The sequence below is a fragment of the Tachysurus fulvidraco genome, chromosome 4 (genome assembly GCF_022655615.1).
Source record: "Tachysurus fulvidraco isolate hzauxx_2018 chromosome 4, HZAU_PFXX_2.0, whole genome shotgun sequence".
NCBI lineage: Eukaryota > Metazoa > Chordata > Actinopteri > Siluriformes > Bagridae > Tachysurus > Tachysurus fulvidraco.
The window spans coordinates 21346209-21369330 of record NC_062521.1 but is presented as its reverse complement, the minus strand read 5'-3'; the positions used below and the strand labels follow the sequence as shown (position 1 = coordinate 21369330).

Below are 23122 nucleotides of genomic sequence, written 5' to 3'. Positions count from 1 at the left end.
ATTCCTGACTGTCTTGAGTCTGGAGAAATGCATGCAAAGGTCTTTAGGGTGTACAGTGGGTGTGGATTAGTGTGCTGATAGTGGCTTCATTTAAGAAGACCTGAAGAATGGATGGAATGATGCAGATGAAGGATTTGAAGTGCATTAAAGCTTAAAGGTAAACTGTGGTTGAACAGGAAATGGACATTTTGAAGTTTTTTTCCAGGTCAGTGGAGTAATTAAGATGTCATCGAAGGGGCTCAGATATTAGACTAATCATATCCATGCACTCACCAGAGGTCCGCTATCAAAATTCAGTTTGTTTGCCAGTGAGAGTAATCAGACCTTTGACATTTTTATGGGTCAAGCACCAGATATATTTGCAGAGAATGCATGAATAGAGAGTTGGATAATGAGCACTTGTTGGTTTAGTTGTCATGTGTCATGGGTAATGTGTGAAATACAAAGTAATCTCCTTATCTATTATTTCTCTCTCCTGTCCTGCTTCTGGAAGACACTCATTCTTCATTTGACTATACGGCGAAATAAAACTCATTGAATTCCTTATTGTAAATCCGTACATCGGCTGTACGCGACTGAGTTTGTATCATTAAACACAATTCGATTTGGAAACCCAACAGGATTTGAGCGCATGGTTTTAGACAACTGGATAAAAAGATGGAAAAATCACCAAGCTCAAACCTGAGCTGAGAATCAAACCCACAATGTTGGTGTTCTTCACCAGATACATTACATACTAGATACTGGATACGGATACTATTCTTCCCTGCATTTAAATTTAATACTATAGTTAAAGTTCAGCACCAACAGCCAACCAACAACCAACCAACAGATGAGATTTCACAGTGTAACTGATTTACAGTATTTTCCGCACTATAAGGCGCACCTAAAAGCCTTAAATTTTCTCAAAAATCGGCCGTGCGCCTGATAATCTGTTGCGCCTTCCTTATGTGTGCACCGAGTTCCAAAAATCTGTAAAAATGTCGTTGTGCGACTCCGATAAGCGCTCCGCTTGATTGACTTTCGGATAATTTCCCGCTGATACAGGGACGTGATACATATACTACGTACGCTGGCAGCAATAAACCAATTAGATAACATCACATAATACGTACAGTACGTACGCTTACCTGCAAAACACCATTTGTTTGTCTAAGGACCCCCGAAAATGGCACCAGTGAAGAGGAAAATAGCGAGTTACGCCAACATATGTGAATGGATTGTGGATGCCTGGGCTAAGGTATCTGCTTTAACTGTTGTCCGAGCTTTCGCGAAAGCCGGCATCATTGCTGAACAGCCACCTGGCAACAAGACTGACTCCGACAATGATGAGAGGGAACCCGGCATGTTTGATGGCGAAATTGCCCAGCTGTTCAATTCAGACACAGAAGATGAGGACTTTGATGGATTTGAAGGAGAAGATTAAAAAAATAAAAGATTAAAAAATAACGTGTGTGTGTATTGTTTAATAGTAGAATAAAGTTCAACAAAACTCACTAATTTGCTTCCGTTACCTTTTCTTTTAGACCGTAGGTTTTAGCATGAGCCTTATAATACGGTGCGCCTTATGTAAGGGTTAAGAACAGAAATAGAGCCTGTAATCGAGACTGCGCCTTATAGTCTAGTGCGGAAAATACGGTACGTAATATTTTTATGTAAACAATATGTAATATATTTTTCTTAAGTCTGGTTGTCTTTACTGAACACTGGAAGGTTTTTATTATGATGACTACATGTAGCTATTATTTCAAGTTCTTGCCATTTACTGTTTGCAAAAAATGTAGGCAAAATGTTCTTATTTGTTATTAATATTCTATAAATTAAAATAACTTTTTTCCCCCAGCTCTTGTTTTATTGGTAATCCAGCACTGAGCCTCCTGTCCTCTCACAAGCCTACTTTTCTAACAGCTTTGGTTTTCCGTCATGTGGAATGAGAAACAACATTAGGGTACACTGTGCTTCAGGCCCAAGGAAAAAAATATTGAAGCCTGTTCCCTTTGACAGTGCTGTCAATTTTTATTTCTTGATCAAACACAGAAAAAGCACAATTTATCTTTGCTATTGAAGCATCTCTTGTTCTTAAATGTAAAGTATTGATTTTTGTTCACACCATCTTGTGTTTTTCATTGCAGTTCCTCTACACATTGGCAGTCTGTCTGATCTTGGAGCTCCTGGGTGGAATTGTGGCTCTGCTATTCAGGAACCGAGTAGGTTTCAGTTTCTCACTTGAAGTGCAATTGGTTTGAAATGCGTTCAATGAAAGTGCGATCCGTCGCCTTAGGATGAAGCAGTGTGTGACGGCTATGCTTTTCATGTTTGGTTTTTTATACTCCTGTTTAAAACTAACATGATGTAAACAAATTTCAATGTTACTCACCTCTTAAGAAATTAAGAGTTTCTGCTGGAGATAAAAAAAATTCACATATCTCTGATACTTGGCCACGTAAAATGCACTGTTCTGCAATTTGTAGTTCAGATATCTATATCCTGTGGGCCAATGAGTTGGACTTCTGATCAGAAGGTTGCAAGCTTGAATCCCAGGTCTGAAGAGCCCCTGAGCAAGGCCCTTAAGCTTCAATTGCTCAGATGTTTAAAATGAGACAAGATGTACGTCGATCTGGATAACAGAGTCTAACAAATGCAGTAAATAAAGAAAATATCTAAATATCTGTCTGTGTTTTTATAGCAAAGAATAAACACTCATTCTAGACTGTCATTGTGCACGATAGTGGCATTTTCATTCATTTATAGGCAGTGATTTAGAATACTATATAGTGAGAGATGTACTAGAGTATAGCCTGATGAGTACATTAAGGGACTTTCAGACTGGTAGGTTAGTCTGGAATTGCCAGGAAGTGCAACATGTTACCAGACTCAAGACTTCTCATTTGTTCTGAAACCGGGCTACGGTTCCAGTTATTGTGAATGCAACCCGTACTCGAGTCCTCACTTGTACAGGAAGTAAAGTAACCTGTACTTCCATGGAACACCATTTTTAAGCAATAATAGCACCAAGAAAAAAAAGAGAGATATATAAACCCTAGTCGCTCGTGATGATGACATCAGATGATACCAAATACACTGTGATTTGATACACAAGCGTGTCTGAACACAGATCAATCACAACAACAAACACACTGTGATTGGAATCGTAGCAAACATGCTTAGTGTGAATAACAGCTAAAATACAAACCCTGTAATTGTAGGCTACAGCATGATAGACTACGCTGACAATTTAAACTAGAATTGACAAACTTTGATTTCGGCTTTGACGATGCAAGTATTCGCAAAGGCCGGTGCTTTTTGGAGGAGAGTGGACATAAGGGTCAGTGTTACTTTTGGAAGCAAGTAGACAGAAAGCTAGGGTGCCAAAACAGTTGGAGGTAAGTGGAGGCGAGCATGTGATGTCATCCGAATACTCTAGAGGAAGTACTCCTCCTTGTGCTGAGTGTTTTGATATGTCACAAGTCCATGATGTGCTAATTTTTAATTTTCACGTGACATGACGTGACATCACGTGAAGTCATCAGAATACCTGTGAGGAAGTTCCCCTCGTTGTTCTGAGTGATATATGACACGTCAATGTTGTAAAAAGTTTTTTGATTTTGCATATTTTGGGGGCGGGGCTGCAGGACAACCGAAAGGCAGGTTTGTACACCAATTGAAAACATTGTTCAGAGTATCACCCTAAAGGAGCTGGCCCAGTTTGGTGTAGATAGTTCGAAAGCTTGCCGAGTTATAAACCTCAAGTTTATAATGGGAGTCTATGTGGAAAAAGGGCCATTTTGTGACCCAGTACCGGAAGTACCGGAACTCGGATCGCTTAGAACTTCAGACCAGGGTCTACAACATACAACTTCTACAAAGCCAACATAACTAAAAATAAATTCAGCATATGAGCTTTTTCCACGGTGAAAAAATCATAAGGCTTCAAAATAACAAAATAAGAACACAGTAAAAGATGTTGAATACGTTCTACATTATATTGTTTGGATGTTGGGTCATTTTGATTTTAATGGCTACAGAAGTGCGTGTATAAAAAAAAAAAGATAATTGGCTTTACCTTATTTAAAGACTGACATTCAGATTTATGAGAGCAATAAAAAAGTCATGCTTGCATGTAATTGCTTTCATTTTTTCTCTCTAGACAAGATGTTGGACTGAAATGTCAATGTTTTCATTGCCTCACATTGTCTGCAGTTTAGTTTCATTTCATTGCTTTCATTTTTTTCTCTCTATCTCAGACAGTGGACATTCTTAACAAAAATGTCCGTAAAGGCATGGAGAATTACTACGACGATCTAGACTTCAAAAACATCATGGACTTTGTTCAAAGGAAGGTAAGAGCTTGTAGAGAATCAGTGTTTGATTTTAATAGATTAAGATGTACTTTATGTAGTCTTTTTCATTTTTCACATACTTTTTTTACTTCCCATAATATTCACCCTTGGCTTACCTGTCTGCAGATTCTTCTGAATTATGAACGTTTGGTGGATTTGAATTTGTGTTTGTATTTGAGTTTGTTAGCAAATTTTATCTTAATTTTTGCTGCACTGTGCAATATTTGTATATACGTTAGTAAGGGATACAGTTGCTTTACAATATAACACACTAACACCAAATAGATAGCTTTGGAAAGTTTGGGTATTGCAGTGGTCTTCGATGTAGGTTACAGTAAATGCTCACTCCAGACTGCACAGTTCGTTGACAATACCTATTTCTTTAGATCGGGGTCTTCAATCTTCTTCACAACAGACTGATATGGCTGCAGGCTTATTTATAGCCAACTGGAGGCACAACTTGATAGCAGATTGGAGACTAAGATGAACTGATTAAACAAGGGGATCAGGTCCTGCTTGGTAGTAATGAAAGCTTGCAGCCAAACCTGCCCTTTGTAGATAAGATTGAAGACCTCTGCTTTAGATGTTTAATAGCTACAATGCCTTGGTTACTCTGGAATACCTGCCTGCTAATCCTGAAGGCTGATTCCAATGTTTTTGTTTTTGGTTTCTTTGTTTTTTGACAGATGAACCATGTAATATTACATATTATAATTTAATTCGGAAACAATATATAATATTTGTGCTCCTAGGTTTGAATCTATGCAATGTCACAGCCATCCATACAGTCCATCTCGTTCTCCTGTCAATCACAGTGGAATTAGCCAATCATAGAAGTCTCAGTGGTCATGTATGTTTAATCGGGTGGGCAGATAGAGTTTTCCTCTGGTTTCATGTGTTTGACCTCCCTGGTAGATAGCAGTCATATGCTAAATAGATGGGAATTGGTTAAGACTGAATTATGGAGAAAATAGTGAAAGGAAACAAATAAAGAAAGAGTTCAATGTGCTATTAACATTACCATAACAATACCTCAAACCCTCTGAAATGCCACCATGAAGCCTTAGAGGTTTGTTAAGCCTTTTTAGGCGAATGTAAATAAATTGAAATGCTTCCATTTAATTAATCGACAATCTGCCACATGTATAGGCTGAGAATTTTAGAAATATATTTGACATGAAGGACTTTTATATAAAATAGTGGATTTATATCTATATGAAAGAGTTCTCTGCATTCCAACCTCTAAAACACTCGTCTGCTCACTATTCTAGTTTTTGTGAATCCGCACGCACCAGTGTGTTTGTTATAATTGCTGTGATCTTTATTCAAAGAGGGTAAGCCTTGTTTGAATAAATATTTATTATTTCTGAATTTCTTGAAAAGGCATCAAGTAGATGCCAGGGATTTGTGTAATCGTTGCCTCTCAGGCTCATGTCCAATGCCTGTCAACAGTCACATTATGCACATTTGTCATTCTTTTAAAGGGCTACATAAGAAGCATAAGCCTTTTGGCATTTCCACCTGTCTGAGTCCCTTTCATATACAACCATCCCTCTTACACACACACACACACACACACACACACACACACACACACACACACACACACACTTCAGTGCCAGTTCTCTTTTCCATGATTCAGAGTTTTTACACATTCTTTAGAGGAACCAGATAGTGGTATGACGTTACTCACCCTTTTTGAATCCCTGGCCATCACCTCATGACCTCAATTTACAAGCACATAACTGTGGCTATCTTTTCTAAGGGTATTGCAGATATCAGTACTTATTTTATTTATTTTTGTTGATGTGTCTTCGGCTGCTCCCTGTCCAGGGTCACAACAGCGGATCATTTACGCCAGGTGCCCCATGACTCACTGACTCCATATTCAAATATCTGTGTTAAATACTAATATTTTGTAGGTGGTTCATTTCTTTTGAATGTACTTTCTTTAAATTTACTGGGATTTTGCTGGCACTCTGTTAACTTTAAATAATGGGATGTAAATGTTTTGCCATACAAATACAGCGTTGTAATCTCAAATCTGATTGGTCAGAAAGTGTTGATACTGTTTTTCCACGGTTTCAGCTATCATTTTGTCGCAATAGTAGCAACTCGTTCACCATAATTTCCTTGAAGGTAATCTCCAGTGTCAGCACTTAGTAACAGTCAAACTGTAAAGCTGGTTAAAGAACAGCTTTCTGAAGTCTGATTAGGAAAATAATCAATGGTGCAGTGATGTGATGTGGTCCAGTGTGAGGCTATTAACACCTGAAGAAAGGTTACCGTTATCACCCTAAAGTTGATGGTTTTCCAAGGCAGCATGTCCTGAATTGTTACCCATTGATTTTTAGAAGAGTTATGGCCCAATGGGAACTACTGTAGCCGATGATGCCGTACTAGTTTTGTATTAAAAATGCATAACAGCATTATTAGTGCTGCTGATGCTGTTTAATCTTATTCATTTATAACCCATGTGCCACAGCAGAATCCTGTGTTTAGCCAGACAGGATCCTTGTGATTACTTAAATAATTGCCTCCAAATATATTCTGTTCGGCTAAGATGAGGGACTGGCATATGAATTGCGATGCTCTTGGGAATGAGAGAGAGAGCGAGCTAAGATTTATTCATTTATTTCCCCCTGAAAACTTTGGCACAATAAACAAATACCAATTAGCAGAGATTCATTTCACATTTAATATATCGTATCTTGTTGACCCAGGCTCATTTCACTCCGACAATCTTAAAATGAAGTGCTGAGTTGTTGGATGTGTTCTGCCAGTGTAATAATCCTCAAACACTGGATCAGAGGGCAGCATCATAGTAGCACAGGGATTAGCACAGACCTGGATAATCCAGTTAACACTGTCCTGCAATATTTACACTTACATTTTCTTAGTGTTCATCATCAAAATTATGTGCCAGCTCAGGTTTTAAGCTGAAATATGGATTTATGATGACATTTTTTTTCTTTTTCTTCTTTTCACATATAGTTCAAATGCTGTGGTGGTGAGGATTGGAAGCAGTGGACGGTGAATATGTACCACAACTGCTCAGCCCCTGGACCTCTGGCCTGTGGAGTGCCTTATACATGCTGTGTGACCAAGGTTTGTCTTTCACTAGCCACACTATTAAAGATTTAAGCATTTTTTTTTTTAATCTTTGCATGTCCCCTGCTGTCTAGATTACTGGTCCAACTGGTGACCAGTGACCTTCAGGGGTGTGTTTAGCATAGCCCATAGATGCAGGTTGTATACACAGGTGTTTGATTTCTTCACGAGTTTTGAGACTAGTTTACCTTTGTCCTATAGTCCCACTTGAAATCCTGTTTAACTGGTTGCTTGAACAGAATGGGTTTAAACTAAACCTGAATAACTGCTTAAATAAAGTCCTGGCTCCAGTAAATAGACTTAATAGAACAATACTATCTTCAATAACATTCAAAGAATATGAATAATATTTGAATAGCCGGATTATGTTCACACAGTAAATTGGTTCGTTTCAGTTTTGGCTGTTTTTTTGGGGTTTTTTTTAAGGATTGAGGATAAGCTTTGCTGGTCTGTTTTACCTACTCGTCTGGCTTCTTTAGTTCTCGGTCACCCCTCATATGTAAGTACGAGAGCAGTGTCTGCCATGTCAACTTCAAAGCCAGATAAGCTGTTGACTTAATGAATTTCACAGGAAACTGTCTGACAATAAAGGCCACTTTTTTCTATACTAAAAACCCATCTCTCTACACTCCTATTAACTCAGAGATGCACAGTGTCTCTATTAAAGGCAGGGTCTCTGTTGTTTGAAGCCAATGTTGACACTTGAAATCACCAAAACAAACACGCCCCTAACCCAAATGGGTCCCACCCCTGTATTTATAGCTCCGCCTCACGCATACACCAGACAAATATAACCCTAGTATAACCCAGACAAGTATTATGGCAGAACCTGCTGGGGCAGCTGACCAAGGGTATATTTTTATCAATAAATGAACTCAATGAGTAACACTATGGTAATACATATGTGTTTTTGTAGTGTGTTGTACCATGTAAGGTTTATCTCCGTTTCACGCGGAATACGTTCAGTTCTCTCCAGCGCTGGAAAGCTGATCCTATATTAACACGTCCTACTTGCCTTATCGTAAGCCTTTCTTCGCTTTCTTTCTTTGTTTTTATCCTCAGGGTCATTGTTAAAACCGCTTTCTGCTAATGTCACACATGCGCACTGAACAATCTCTCCGCCCATATTGACAAGACACGCCCCTTTCTGCTCATTGGCTACACGTTAGTTTTGTTTTTGTTTTGTTTGGCTGCCCAACGCAGTTTTCTGATGCATTTCTCAAACAACGGAGACCCCACCTTTAAAAGCTTGTTGCTGGTTGACCATTAATCATTCCTTCCATTAAAACTCCCATTAAAAATTATATCTTGAATATTGTCAAACTATTTCTAATTACGTTTACAGTAAACCAAATTAGAAGATGATCAAATCCATTTGTTGGCATATTTGACTAAGCTTTGAGTTTTCTATTTGCTATTGGCAGATTATTTGACTAACTTTAAGAATTTATTTTAGAAAGAAGACTAGGAAAAGGTCTCTAGAGCTTCACAATTTCCCGACTCTACTACAATGTTGAGTCGGGAAATTGTGAAGCTCTAGAGACCTTTTCCTAGTCTTCTTTCTAAAATAAATAAAAAGCCACAAAGTGATTTTCTTTTTAGGTGCTGCTTTGAGAGACGAACCTGGAATGTTTAAGTACGGCAGCCTTTAAAGGACCAAGATCCTTACTCTCATTTGAACTATTAACACATTTTGAGTTACTTCTAAATGAATGTTCTATCAATAGACCCGGAGCTAACGGAGAGTTTGTTCAGTCGCTTAACAAACTTAAAGGCCCATATTGGTTGCTTGTATTACAATTGGCCCTTGTTTCTCCAAGACACATCAACGTGAAGAAACCCTGCTGTTTTTTCCTTGAGTCTTTTACTTTGGCATTTACAAAAATCATTTACTTGGCTTTGCTTTCTGTCTGTGAACAAGTATAGGTTTCGATTTAGAAGTTTTATTCCCCTTCAGTCATGTAAATTAGATTCCAGTTCCAGTTGTTAAAGAGCACTGTGGTTTAAAGTGTTTCCTCTAAACTTTTATCTTAATGCCGTTTTTTACAAACAGTGAAACAATGGCACAGAGGCTTGGTGCTTTGATTGCAAATCAAACGTCTGTAAGTTGTTTGAAAAAACATAGACGGTTCTCTTTCTGGTTGTTCATTTGCATGATATTTTTTCTCATTGCTCCTTTGTAGCAAAAAAGATTAGCAGCTACAGTATCTCCTGAATGTTCTGTGTAGAAAATGAGTTTATACTAATGCTTTCATTGAAATTTGCAAAAGAATAAGAAATGTAGAATGAAACGAAATGACAAAATATGTGCAGGTTTCATCATAATAGAAGTTTTACGAATGTTCTAGTGTCTTAATACGAGGGTGCAAACAACAGATAAAGAACAGTGAACAGATATAAAAAAGATTAAAATGCGGTGAACAGAAGATTAAGCCAAAGGTTTTTCATCAGTATTAGTACAATAGGTTATCAGCAAGGCTTGAAACGATCATTATTATTTTTTTTGTTTTGTTTTGTCATGTCTCTGTTGGTGCTAATGTGCATTTAATTTGTTTTTCAGCCTAATGAAGTTACAAACACGTTGTGTGGGTACAAAGCCATAGATAAAGAGGTACGTTTGATTATTCGAGCCTGATACTAAATCACAGTTGCCAATATCTTTGACAGTCAAAAGGAAAGCACAGTAAATGGTACATTTTAATTGGATTTGTGTTTACAGATGAAATGAAATGAAATGTTTCAGTTGTTAAATGTCAGCTTCTGGAACTTAATGGGATTATATGTTATTGGAGCTGATCCTGACTGGTTGAAATGGTCAAATGTTTTCTTCCTGTCTGGGCTCCATCAGAGAGTACAACTTACAGACACCATTAACGCGCGAGGATGCACTGATGCTGTCTTCATCTGGTTAATGGATAACTACAAGATCATGGCTGGACTCCTACTTGGAATTTTATTTCCTCAGGTAAGGGCTAGACTTACCAATGAATGATTCTTCTTTGTCTTCTTTGTTTTCTTTTTTGTCTTCTTCTTCTTTGTCATCGTTTTTTCTTTGTCGTCGTTTCTTCTTTTTTGTCGTCTTCGTTTTCTTCTTCTTCCTTTGTCTTTGTCGTCCTTGTCTTATTTGTCATCTTTTTCTTCTTTATTTAAAACTTCTTCTTCTTCGTCGTCTTCTTCTGGAATTGAACCATAGAAATATTCGGTATATTTCAAATTACAATCAAATGAAGAATACTAACTGAATGCCGTAAAAACTCACCGTATGGTAAAACGGTATTATGCAGACAAGACAAGGCTTAAAAACTGTTATCTCTCTACTCTGTTCTATCTGTCTCATGAGAAAATGAATCTAACCTGTGTTCTGAAAGAAATTAGATCAATTTCATTATTTATTAAATGAATTAATCGTTCAAAAAAGGCACACATTTGAATTTGAGAAATCCTTCGCAAAAAATCAGAACTGCAAACACAATGCCAATAAAATTTAAATGGTGGCCATAAAAAGTCTAAATCTTGTTGAGTTGAAAGAGGACAGGAAATCAGTCGGGTTTGGGCATCGAAGAAATGTCCTTTTTTTTCTTTTTAAACAGCATAAGAGTAGGTTTAAGTTAGCTTAGGTGGCTTTCACACTGGCGATTTTGTCCGTGACAGATCCCGATTTGATCATTTGATCATAAAGCATATGCAGATATGAATCCAGCTGTTCCACCCAGTTTCCTATCACAGTAATAAACACATTGTAAGTACTGGGAGTGTTTATAATGATTTCCTCTCACTTATGACTTCTGTGCATGTTTCTTGACACACGTTTTTATTTAACATGATGAAGCTGAAAGCTACTGAAAATATTAAACATAATGTATTTCATTTGGATCAAATTAGTTAACGGGTTCAAACAAAAAGTGTGGTGTTTAAAATTCCCCACATCCTTTTCTTTCAGCTTTGTACCTCCCGATAGATCCTTCCAGATTGAGGCTATAGTTCGTTAAGCTCGCAGTTTATACCGCAACACTTTTTAATTCTCGCTTCTGATTGGTCAAACGGTGTTAATTCATTTCTTTATTGAATTAATTGTTGTTATTGTTTCTATAGTAACGGCTCATTCACATGGGTTTGTATAGGACAATAACTCCATAATCTAAGGCTTACATTACAGTAAGTAAGAAATAACACATGACCGATTGTGCTGTTGTATGAAAAAAATGCACACAGAGGGGGTGTGATGTGGCTCGAGGCAAAAGCCAAACACAATCAGATTCCCTGTGGAATAAACAGAATTAAAAACATGTTGATATGGTGAAGATTTCTGCCACGAGAAAATCTTAAGGATCGATGACCGTGCCTTTCGGTTATCTTGGTGACATGAAAATATTATTTTTATATTATATTTTTATAATATTCTTGTCCTATATGATAAACTTGTCCTGTTAGCCTCATGAGATAATAAAAGAGAGGCTGGTGAAGGAATGTGAGTGAAAAGATAGAAAAAGACAGGAACACAACATTGGATGAAAATATTTTGTTTTCTTAAATGAAAAGAGAAAGCAGACACAGTCATTAAAAAAAAGATGTTTTTACATAAATATTTTAACTTTTTAAAACTGAGAGGAAAAGAAACGGAGGATGAAAAACAAAAAAACAAGTAAGGCTGCAAAGTTCAAGTGAATTTAAGTAATTGATAAGTGAAAGTGACGTGACATACGGCTAAGTACGGTGACCCATACTCAGAATTCGTTCTCTGCATTTGACCCATCCAAAGTGCACACACACAGCAGTGAACACACACACACCCCCGGAGCAGTGGGCAGCCATTTATGCTGCGGCGCCCGGGGAGCAGTTGGGGGGTTCAGTGCCTTGCTCAAGTCTCGTGGCCGGCCCGAGACTCGAACCCATAACCTTAGGATTACGAGTCAGACTCTCTAACCATTAGGCCATGACTTGCCAGTAAGTAGTTTACTTGATAAGTAGTTTATCATGGAAAGATCCATAGCTGCCATGGCGAGAAAATAATATCAATTCCAGCAGCAGAACATGCATAGTATTGACAAGCCATAGAGAAGGAGTTGGTGGTTTGGTGAACTTCCAGAGCAAGAAGTTGTCATTGAACTAATTAAGAGGTGATGGCTAATGTATCCAACTCTTTGGAAGAAAGCCAAGTCCAAACCTTGGGGACACCAAGAATCAGTAACATAAGCAAGTGAATACCTTGATCCAGTGAAATGAGACGTATTCGTCATTCTAGCTTTTTGCTGATACCTTAGATTTTTTTTTACTTATTTACAGCTTGACAGTCATAAACTTTAAGATGTTACACAGAGCCAATCTCTGGAATTGTGAACTCTCTGTAATATATCTTAAACAGTACGAACCCTAGATGTGCTCTTACTGTGCTTATATGTCTTGTATTAAGTGCCCTTTACCACCATTTATCCACCAACTCTTCACCCAGCTCATGCTCCTAGGCAATCTTAGTTTTAGTTCACAACAGAGCCTTGAATTTCTTTAACCTTGTTTTAAATCTATGGAAAATTCCTGTGGTGTATGACAAATAAAAAACTTCAGGTGTACTGTTGGAGGATAATCTCTTTCGGGTGGGAAAAGCCATCCACGGCATAATGTTACGGATCCTACTGCGTTCCAGTACAGCATACGTACGTATCAGAGTTTGTAACGGTAAAAAAAAATCTTTTCACTCTGTTCACGTTTGTGCCACAGAGGCTGATTAGACAAGGATGAACAGGTCGATAAAAAGACCTTTTGAAAAGCTGCTGTGCTTTCATGCAAATCCATTGTTCACAAAAACAACAGCGAAATATTCCAGCTCACGTCCTGCCAACTCGCTCCTCGCTTCGTTAAACCAACTGAGGTGAAGATAAATTCCCAAACATGAATGAAACATAAATGAATTTTTTTTCATTTAGATCTTAAATCTTTACAAGTCTGCATTGGATTAATTGATATTATATTATATAAGGTTCTTCTGCTTATTTTTCTGTTTGAATTCCGAGAAATATTCTCAGAAAAGTTTGTTCAGTGCTTGTTGCATTTCCTTTATTTAAAAACATTAGGTAAATGATCTGCATGTTATTAAACACATCATCTTTCCTAGTCTATGCCATTTGTAGTTTAAGAGAATTTCAAGTTGAAATTAAAACGAAGTGTCAAATTTTCAAAGATTATAACAGCTACACCTTTCTTGTGCACCTCAGTTTTATTTGTATAGCACTTTTCATTTGAATTTCACATTTGTTCCAAATGAACGAGCCAGAGGTGATGATTGTAGAAAGAAAAACTCAGAGAAACCTTTAGAGGAGCCAGAGTCAAAAGTTAACCCACTGTATATGGTCAAAAGCAAAAATGTTCATGGCATTGCATGTCCCAAATTATCATAGCACATAGTAGTCATATGTTTTATGGTCGTATCTAGAGTAGAGGTCTTCACGGATCCACTTAGATCCGAAAACCCGAGGTCTGACCCGAGTGGGTTCGGGTCTAAAAGTTACACGTGTGCCTCGGACACGGGTAGGGTATAATAATAGCGGCATCGGGTCTCGGGTAATTTAAAATGAAAGTGTTTTTACCGAACGGACCCGAGAAGACCGGAACTACTGTATCTTGTGTGTGTGCATCGACTCGAGTCCTTTTCCAACCTCTCCTCTGTTTGCCAAGACCACTTGCGACATGTGGCTGGCGACGTGTGGCTGGCGGTAAGCTAATTTTCGTTGAAACAGACCTGTCAATCAATTTTGAGTCCACTCTGTAGCGTAGTGTAGTTTAGTGTAGAGTTATGCAACATTTGGGTCCAGTCGTATTAAAAAAAATTGCCATCGGTTCGGACTCAGGTCTAATTTTTCCGGGTTTGTCTCGGGTCGGGTCTTTCTTAAAAAAAATAAATAAATTATGCATGTCGGGTTCGGGTAAAAAGTGATTTGTGTCACTTCGGGTCGGGTACATTTCTTTAGACCCAAGAAGACCTCTAATCCAGAGTGACTTCCCTTTATCTCATTTATACAACTAAGCAGTTTAGTTTAGTTTGTTCAAGGGCACAACAGTGGCAGTTCTAAGATCCTACTTCCTACTAGTTGTAAGCCATCGTAGCAAAATTAGTTCGAAACCATCTTCATGGTTTCCGAATGTTATCAACCACCTAATCTCAGGTACCTTAAGCCATCCATGTGGGTTCATCCTTAGCAGCAGCAACTGGTTTTCAAGTGATGAGATCTCCAACAAGAGGTAGAGCATCAAGATGGATCAGGCAGGTCTGGAGAGCAGAAGTGGGTGTCTCAGTAACTTTAATCTTCACCAAGTGCAATGTGAAGCAACATCAAGGCAGGATACGCCCTGGACAGAGTGCTAACCCATCACAGGGCACACACACACTCTCATTCACTCACGCAATCACACACTACGGACAATTTTCCAGAGATGCCAATCAACCTACCATGCATGTCTTTGGACCGGGGGAGAGGCGGGAATCGAACCCCGACCCTGGAGGTGTGAGGCAAACGTGCTAAACACTAAGTCACCGGAAGCAACAGTCATTGTAGCTTTATGCTGAATACTTTATTTTTATGCTCAACATATTGTTTACCACTGGGACAGAGGTGGCTCAAGAGGTTAAGGCTCTGGGTTGTTGATCGGAGGATTGGGCAGGACTGCCAGTATCCCACTGTTGGGCTCTTGAGGCCCTTAACGTACTTATCTCTCTGAAACTGCAAGACTTTTTATTATTAGCTGATTCCATCTTTCTTGACATGAGAACACTTTGTTCTTACTAAAAGGCTACAGGTCTAGGTGTTGTCTCTACTGATGTGCTGTCATCACTGCAGGCTAGAAGCCGAGACACTGTGTGATATTGCAGACTGGCACTTTATTGCAGTTGCTGCTCATGTTCAGCTCATTTTATTTAGAACCTTTCAGAATCTTGATCCAGCTGGATGATCCTTATTAGGTGGTAAAGCCCATGGACCCCTGAGCACGCTCTCAGACAAGCCAAAGCAATTTCGATGTGTGCTTTTGCCCTGTTTGTTTCCTTGTAAGTAATTTGATCCATGATGGACTAATTACCTGGAAATAGCCCACATGCACAATTTTTTACCAAGCAGGACGGTAACATATGTTAACATCCTTTTAATTCAATTTAACAGAATGACTCCACGTAATTTTATTCATTCTGCCTTAATTCTATACTTGGAAATAAGATAATAATTTTTACTGTTGAACCAGGATGAAACTGAAATACTTTCTTTTTCTGTTAAAAGCAAAGTTAAAAATCTTGGCATGACAAAAGATTACTAATCTTGGATTATATTAAAATCTATCTATCTATCTTCCTTCCTTCCTTCCTTTTTATCTCTCTTTTTTTAATACAACTGAGCAATTGAGGGTTAAGCACCTTGCTCAGGGGCCCAGCAGTGGCAGCGGGAATCAAACTCACAACCTTCTGATTGGCAGCCCAACACCTTAACCACTAGGCTACCACATCCCACATGTGCGTCAGACATGAGCAAAGCAGTGATTTAAAGAATTTACATTTGAGTCTTCGTTGGAACCATATACTTGCAATTTCACCAATTCAAAAAAAAAAATCCTAAAAAAAACAAAAAAAAACAATCCTAATGGCATCGCATTAAGTCATCAAACCATGAGTACTACAGCTACTGAACAATATGTTCACCTAAACTGTTTGCTGGTGATTTGCTGTAATTTTGAAAGATAAACGACTGGATTCAGGTTAACACAAAGGGTAGAAAAATAAAAAACTCGGAGACTATGAATCACTTAAAAACGATGCAGAAGTTTTTGTGGAGAAAGCGGAAGTAATAATACAACAGTGTTTGACGGCACAAGTACTAACTCAATCAGGAAACATTAGAGACACAGCTAACGATAATACAGTGGAGGAGATGGGAAATGAACCACATCATCACACGTGGTCTTGTGAACGAAACATAAACACATGATAAACATGCACGTCCCCTAGCGCACTGTGAGCGGAAGAGATTAATGACATTAAATAAATGCGGAAATAAATCTATGAAAGTCTTCTGGTTCTTGATGAGCTGCCTTCAGCTAAATCATTTGCATAAACGAGTGTGATTATCCGTAACAAGCTGCAATAACAAGCCGGGCCGCTCCAGAATCTGTAATCGCTGAACTGCAGTTCTTTCAGTCCTTTCTGTTTTTTTGTTGCCGCATCCAGACCATGACCCTCTGCTTGTTATACACAGCTATACATGTACTTCATCTCAGTTAATTGCAGTTGCTCAAAAATGTCTGAATTTCCTCATCCCACTTATTGAAGTATTAATGTAGCTCGCATTTCCTGCTATGTTCAACTAAACAGGATCATTATGTAACCCTGCTTTAGAGGGGCGCACTTTTAAATAAAATGGCTGTTCTGCTTAAAAGGGGGCAAGTGCTGATGTTCCATCAGATAAGCACTTTAAATAAACAACACCCTTTGAGACCTGAGGTCTTTCGTGTATCGCAGCCCAAACTCTGATTGAAGTGATCATCATAGCGCAATGCTAAGTAAACTGCTACTTGACATTCCTATGGCTATGGTGTTGAGCTTTCCTGCTTTCTGCAAATCCACTTACAAATTGCTGTACTTTACAGAACGGGCTATGTTGGCAGAGTACAAACACGGTGAAGTTTACGTTAGCCCAGATGCAGTGTGTCTGTAGACAGTCACTCGACTGGAAATGAGGCAGGGAGGATGTGAGGGGCGAGCTGAGATAAGGTGATAAGCACTTTGCCATCACGACGAAACAGCAGAAGAATCTTAATTGTCCCTCTCTCTCCGGTGCTCTCTCTCACACACACACACACACACACACACACACACACACACACACACACACACACACACACACACACACTGATCTACATGTATGCAAGCATAAAGATAAACATAATACTATTTCAAGCCATTTATTTATAATATTCTCAGCTTTTTGTTTCAAACCTGAAATGTTTTTTGTATTTTTTGATCACTTTGACAAATAGTAAAATTCCTTCTGTGTTTTGTTCCAGATTTCTGGATTTATTAATGTATTAAAGATATCAACCTTTTTGGCTATAAACATTAGTCAGATATATAATCAATCAATCTCTCTCTCTCTCTCTCTCTCTCTCTCTCTCTCTCTCTCTCTCTCTCTCTCTCTCTCTCTCTCTCTCTCTCTCTCTCTCTCTCTCTCTCTCTCTCTATCTGCGTGTGTGTGTATTTGCTTGCTGAGTGAACTTCTGCATATTTTACTGAATGAGCTCTTTCAGTAATTGACACTGCCATGGCACAAATCAAACACAACTAAAGTCAGCTTTGAAGAAAGGTTTTGTTATATGATGCAGAATGTTCAGGACTTCATCACCGTGTAACGGTTTGGCTTCTGCGTGTTTAGGGAATAACTTGGCAGATATTTGCCTAATGGGTTTAATAATGAAGTATTCGGATAATGCTTCTGAATTTAATCAGCTGTTTCAAAGAAATTGAGATTTCCCTCTCATGGATATACAGTAGGTCAACATATAAAAAATATCTTTTTCCAGTTTTTCTTTTCCGTATCTTTCTTTCCTCGCAAGGCAAATGTAGAAGAGATGGCAGGAAGTATATCAGCAAATTTAGGACATTTCAGAACCTTTCGTTGAATCGACCGACTTGCGAGATCGTCTGTCATCATAACCAGCTTAACCTCCTGGATTTATGTCTAACGTTGTCTGTGTTTCTTTTTCAGTTCTTTGGTGTGATTGTGACCTGGCTGTACATCACTCGTGTAGAAGATGCCATCGAGGAGTACGGGAACTATCAGGACAGCCTGATCACTAGCAAGAAACAGAACAAGCTGGCAAAGTGCTGTAAATGCATGCCTCTGTTTGACTAAGTGAGCTTAGACCTTGGAGACCCTTGAACCTAAGAGCTTGAGGGTAAAGTACATGATCTTATTCACCATGAACCACATGGGTGTTTCTCACTCATTAAAGTGTTCTTTTACAGGTTGTATTACTGCTGATTTTAGACAGTCCTCAGGAATCTTCGAGCCACCAGTATATTTTATTTTACTGTTTCTCAAAGTCTTAAAGGTAAAACTGAAACAATCTATTTTGTTGTCATAATGTGCAGCTCTGGTATAATTCATACATGATGTCATAATTGCACTGGACAAATACAACTCACGTCAGTTTTAGAAGTAGATAATGATACAGAATCATTTTTTAAAAAATATTTTTATGATCGATACATGTTTTAAAATGAAACACCGTATATTTGGACAACTTAGATTTTTTTTTTTTTTACTTATTTACTCGACATTTTTACTTATTAGCTCGACAGTCATCAGCTTTAAGATGTTACAGAGAGCCAAACCCCGGAATTGTGAAGTCTCTGTAATATATCTTAAATTTTTTTTTAATATGTTTTAAAAACACAGCAAATTGTGCTGTTTAATTGAAGGGATGTCAAATGTTTGCTTCTCGTTTTATTAAAATTTTTTTTTTTATGCACTCTTGTACTGTAAGCTGTGTATCTTGCTTTAACCACTTTCTAAAGCATTCATTTTAAAAAATTCTAAAAAATGCATTAGCTGCAGAAACACTTTCCTCACTCGATCGTGTTGCACAATCGATGTGAATGTGCACGTTACGTCTAATCTACAGTAGATATGTCACTTATGTCGCGAAGGTCCAATAAAAAACAAAATCAGAATTGTGTAATGAAGCTGCACATGTGAACGCAGCTTTGTGTCATTTTCTGAATGTGAACATCAGGCTTTAAGTAAGTTGTCGATAGTCAGTTATGTGCCATAGAAAACGTGCCTAAATCTAATCAGTTCAGCTTGTAATCAGTTACTTATCATCATCCTGTCCACAAGACTTCAGTAACATTCCCTCTTTTTCACTTTCATAGGCTTGGAACCAGAGTTTAAAAGCGTTGTGACTCTATATGGGATTGAGGTTTATGCCAAAGAGAAACATTTCTGTTTCATGTAGATTTCAGACAATCACAAAGGATTTCTTAGACCCTCATGCATATTAATGATCCTGATTATACACCTTTAATGTATCTGAATGTTAAATATAATTAGCCTTGACCTTTTTTAACTCCCTGGACCCGGTGTATTTGGCACGATTCACATCGCTTATAGATATTTGGTTCTTGTAAACATCATTTCCAATCTCTCTCCAGTTCTTTTCAGAGCCATGAGATTAATACAGCTCTGAGCAAATGTTTAAACCTGCATGATTACTCGCTCTCGATCACCCGAGCACCTGCTGTGACTTTCCCAATACAAACGCCACCTTAATCTTTGTATTTTGATGAATTTGACAGATTTGGAAGGTAGAATATAATGAGCAGTTTTCAAAACAACAAGCTATAGTGACATGCAGCTTAATGAGCGTCAGTTTGCTGCTGTTTCATTCCTACTGTAATGATAGTTTAATGAAATGTGTCGCTCGTGTCAGATTTTGGGGTTCAGTCGGATTTTTTTATTATAATTTGAGTCTTTTAATGAAAGGTTTTCAGAATTCTTTTACACACGGGAAACAAGATTTAAAAATAAAACAGAGTAATTACAGATTTCAATTCTTTATTCCATAAATTATATGTATTTTGTGGGTAGTCGGTTTGTGGGTGTATGAACTTATAAAACATTTTATTTCCTTTCTATTTTCTATTTTTCTGTTGATTTAATTCTGATTTTTCAACTCTTTTAATCTAGCTGAAAATAAAGCTTTGTGTGTTTTTCCCTATATTTAATATGATGAATAAATAAAAACAAGCTGTGTGTTAGATTTGAATTTTTTCTATCCTACATCATACCACTGCTGAATCCTGAAATTTCATCGGTCACAAGGTGTTTCATTTTCAGTAACGTCATAGTTTTTTCATAGTAGTAATTAGGTTTATCACTGTTTATTCCTGCTATGATGTATGTGATGGCAAAATATAACTTGTTTACAGACCTTCCACTACATTAAATGTAATAATAAATCAAAAAGTATGATTTGTTGTGGTTGTTTTTTTTTTTTGCTAAATAAATGTTGTAATAATTAATGCAATTAAGGCAATGTTGGCTTATACTGTAGTTAAAAGCTCTGGGTGATTGAGCAGAAGGTTTGCCATGCTGCCTCTGCTGGGCCCTTGAGCAAGGCCCTTAATTCTCTCTGCTCCAAGGGCACTGTATCATGGCTGATCTTGTGGATAGATGCAAATCATGCCTCAAAATGCCTTCCTCAAGATCTAATCATGCTTCTAAACAGCTTGTTTTTGCTGGGAAGAAGACTATACACATAAAATGACCAGTTTAAGTGTTTCAGGAAGAGGTAGGTCTTCATTTACCATTTGATGATAGCCAGTGTTCAGGCATCTAGGGGACGTTCATTCCACCAGCTCGGTGCCAAAACAGAAGAGTCTCGCCGTATGTCTACCTCTTACCCTGAGAGATGGTGGACCAGTCGAGCAATCCCGGTAGCTCTGAGGGAGCGAGGTGCAGTGCGAGGAGTGAGGGAGCGTTAGTGTGACCGTTCTAGACAGTTTTGCTTTAGTCATATGTTTTAGTTGGAATTGACTTTTTATCACTTTGTCACTGAAACACATCCTGTAAATAGATGTGATTTTCACATGATTGCACACACTCAGTGCTACTCATCATACGAAAAAGTGCATGTCTTTCCTTTAAACAAAAGGGCACTGTTCCTGTTGGTGTCTCTGTCTATAACGGTCACGCTCACAGGAGGTTGGGATGTCGTTCCAATTAGCCAAGAGGCTATCCTGCTGTATCTCACCTCTGGCCCTCATCTCCTCTTCACCCCCACTGTTTAACAGCGTATAATGAATCTGCCTCCCCAGGTACCAGGATATGAGAACCAACCCCCTCTGACATTATTGGTGCTCCCTGGGTGACTCTTCATCAGACAGCCTTCTCTCATTCAGCTCACAGGTGCAAAGGAACATGACGCACATTTACCCTTTTGGTGCATGAAGGTCTCTCGATGCTGTGGCGTTCCGTAGGACTCAGATCTTCCGGATATGAGGTCATCTGGATGGGTGGGTTGGTTGGTGTTACACGGTCTACCTTCTATAATTTGCTGTTTACATTACGTTTTTGAAATGTGCTGTACTTGTGATGTCCTGCTCCAGGAAGTTCAAGAGCAAGAGAGCAGTGATGTTTGCTTTCCATGTGCTGCAGTGATGCTGTTTGTCCATTTAGATTAAAGTCTTATCAAACGGCGTCATGCGATTGCAAATTTGACGTTAGATTAAACCGCTTCATGCATTAGTGGCGCTGGAAATGACGCTATAAGAAACTTTACAATAAGCTGTATGTGTAGACATTATCTACAATAGATATAGAAAATCTACACAGTGCAGATAAATGGGGAAAAAAAGGATAGCCTTTCTAGCCTCAATGTGAAATTACAACATATAAAAATTAAAGCAAAAAAAAAAAATCAGAATTTGTTTTTAAGGAAAAATAGAATACATTTTTAAGGAAAAGTTAAAATAACCTGGTTGTGCAAGTTTGCACACCCATTATTTTGTTACATATACATTACAGCACAGTGAAATTCTTTCTTCACATATCCCAGCTTTGGAGCTTAGGTTCAATTCACAGGGTCAGGGCCTGAGCTTAGGTTCAAGTCACAAGGGCCCAACAGTGGTAACTTGGCAGTGCTGGGCTTGAACCCAGATCCGCCGATCAACAACCCAGAGCCTTATTCTCTTGAGCCACCACTGCATGTTCTGTCTCATATTCAAAGTAATTATCATAGCTGCCATGAATTAAATTATTTTTAATGAAACCTAAATAAAGATCATCTGCTTCTTTATAACTTTTTTCACATCTTCTTGGTTTAATCTGAGTCGTATCCCAAAACCTTTTTTAACAGAGATGTGTAGACTTTAATATCCATTGTACATTTTGTTCCTTATTTTTAATAAGTTTTAAGGAAATGACTTCTATGTGCAAGCTCATATCAGGTGCTGGTCTTCTACTCACTACAAGTACTATTCTGATTTGATGGAATTGTACAAAGAGTACTAAATATGATCACACCCTGAATGCACATTACATTCCCTACAGCAGTCATTGGCCCTTTAACCTTAAAATGAATACCACAATCTCACTCCACCTAGTGCACGTTTCTTTTATTAATGTAATTCTACAATTTGAATATTAGACCCAAAAATATTCTACAGCTTTTAAGTCCTGCATTTTTTTTTTTTTTTTGGATTAAATTCACTGAATTCTGAGTGAGCTGCTAAACAGACTAATGACTATAAGAACTCAACAATGTCAAGTAAAGTCAAGAGGCTTTTCAGCCAAACACAGTATATCTGACACAGCACATAGTGAAATGAGACACCGTTCCCCCAGGACCCTGGTGCTATGTAGAACATCACAGCGCTAAGGATTGACAGTAAGTTAGTCCTAGACACAATGTGGATGATAATGGGTCGTGAGTATATTTTAAGCTTCTCTCTGAGGACCACTTCCCTACAGGGACAAGGATTTCTCTTTGTGTGACATGAAAGACATGTCCTATTCATATGTTCGTAGCATTCATTTCAACCAACATACTGGAATGTATGTGACACACTGACTTCACACTTTACTTCTACACTACAGAGGCAAGGACACAAGTTAGGCAAAAGAAGAAGTGTCTATATT

The 23122-nt window shown here is 38.1% G+C and overlaps 1 protein-coding gene across 2 annotated transcripts in view; it reads left to right on the top strand.

Moving 5' to 3' along the window:
• Window positions 1-20455, top strand: part of tspan15 (tetraspanin 15) — a 34988-nt gene extending 14533 nt beyond the window's left edge. Inside the window, exons 3-9 of one of the 2 annotated variants that reach the window (XM_047812675.1) lie at window positions 2133-2207; window positions 4245-4340; window positions 7335-7448; window positions 10012-10062; window positions 10300-10416; window positions 18188-18334; window positions 18448-20455. In XM_047812675.1, the coding sequence (XP_047668631.1) occupies window positions 2133-2207; window positions 4245-4340; window positions 7335-7448; window positions 10012-10062; window positions 10300-10416; window positions 18188-18334 (600 nt within the window). In that variant the 3' untranslated portion in view covers window positions 18448-20455. Of the gene's footprint in view, window positions 1-2132; window positions 2208-4244; window positions 4341-7334; window positions 7449-10011; window positions 10063-10299; window positions 10417-18187 lie in introns of both variants that reach the window. The other variant, XM_027175059.2, reaches the window with a different exon arrangement.
• The last annotated feature ends 2667 nt before the right edge of the window (window positions 20456-23122 follow it).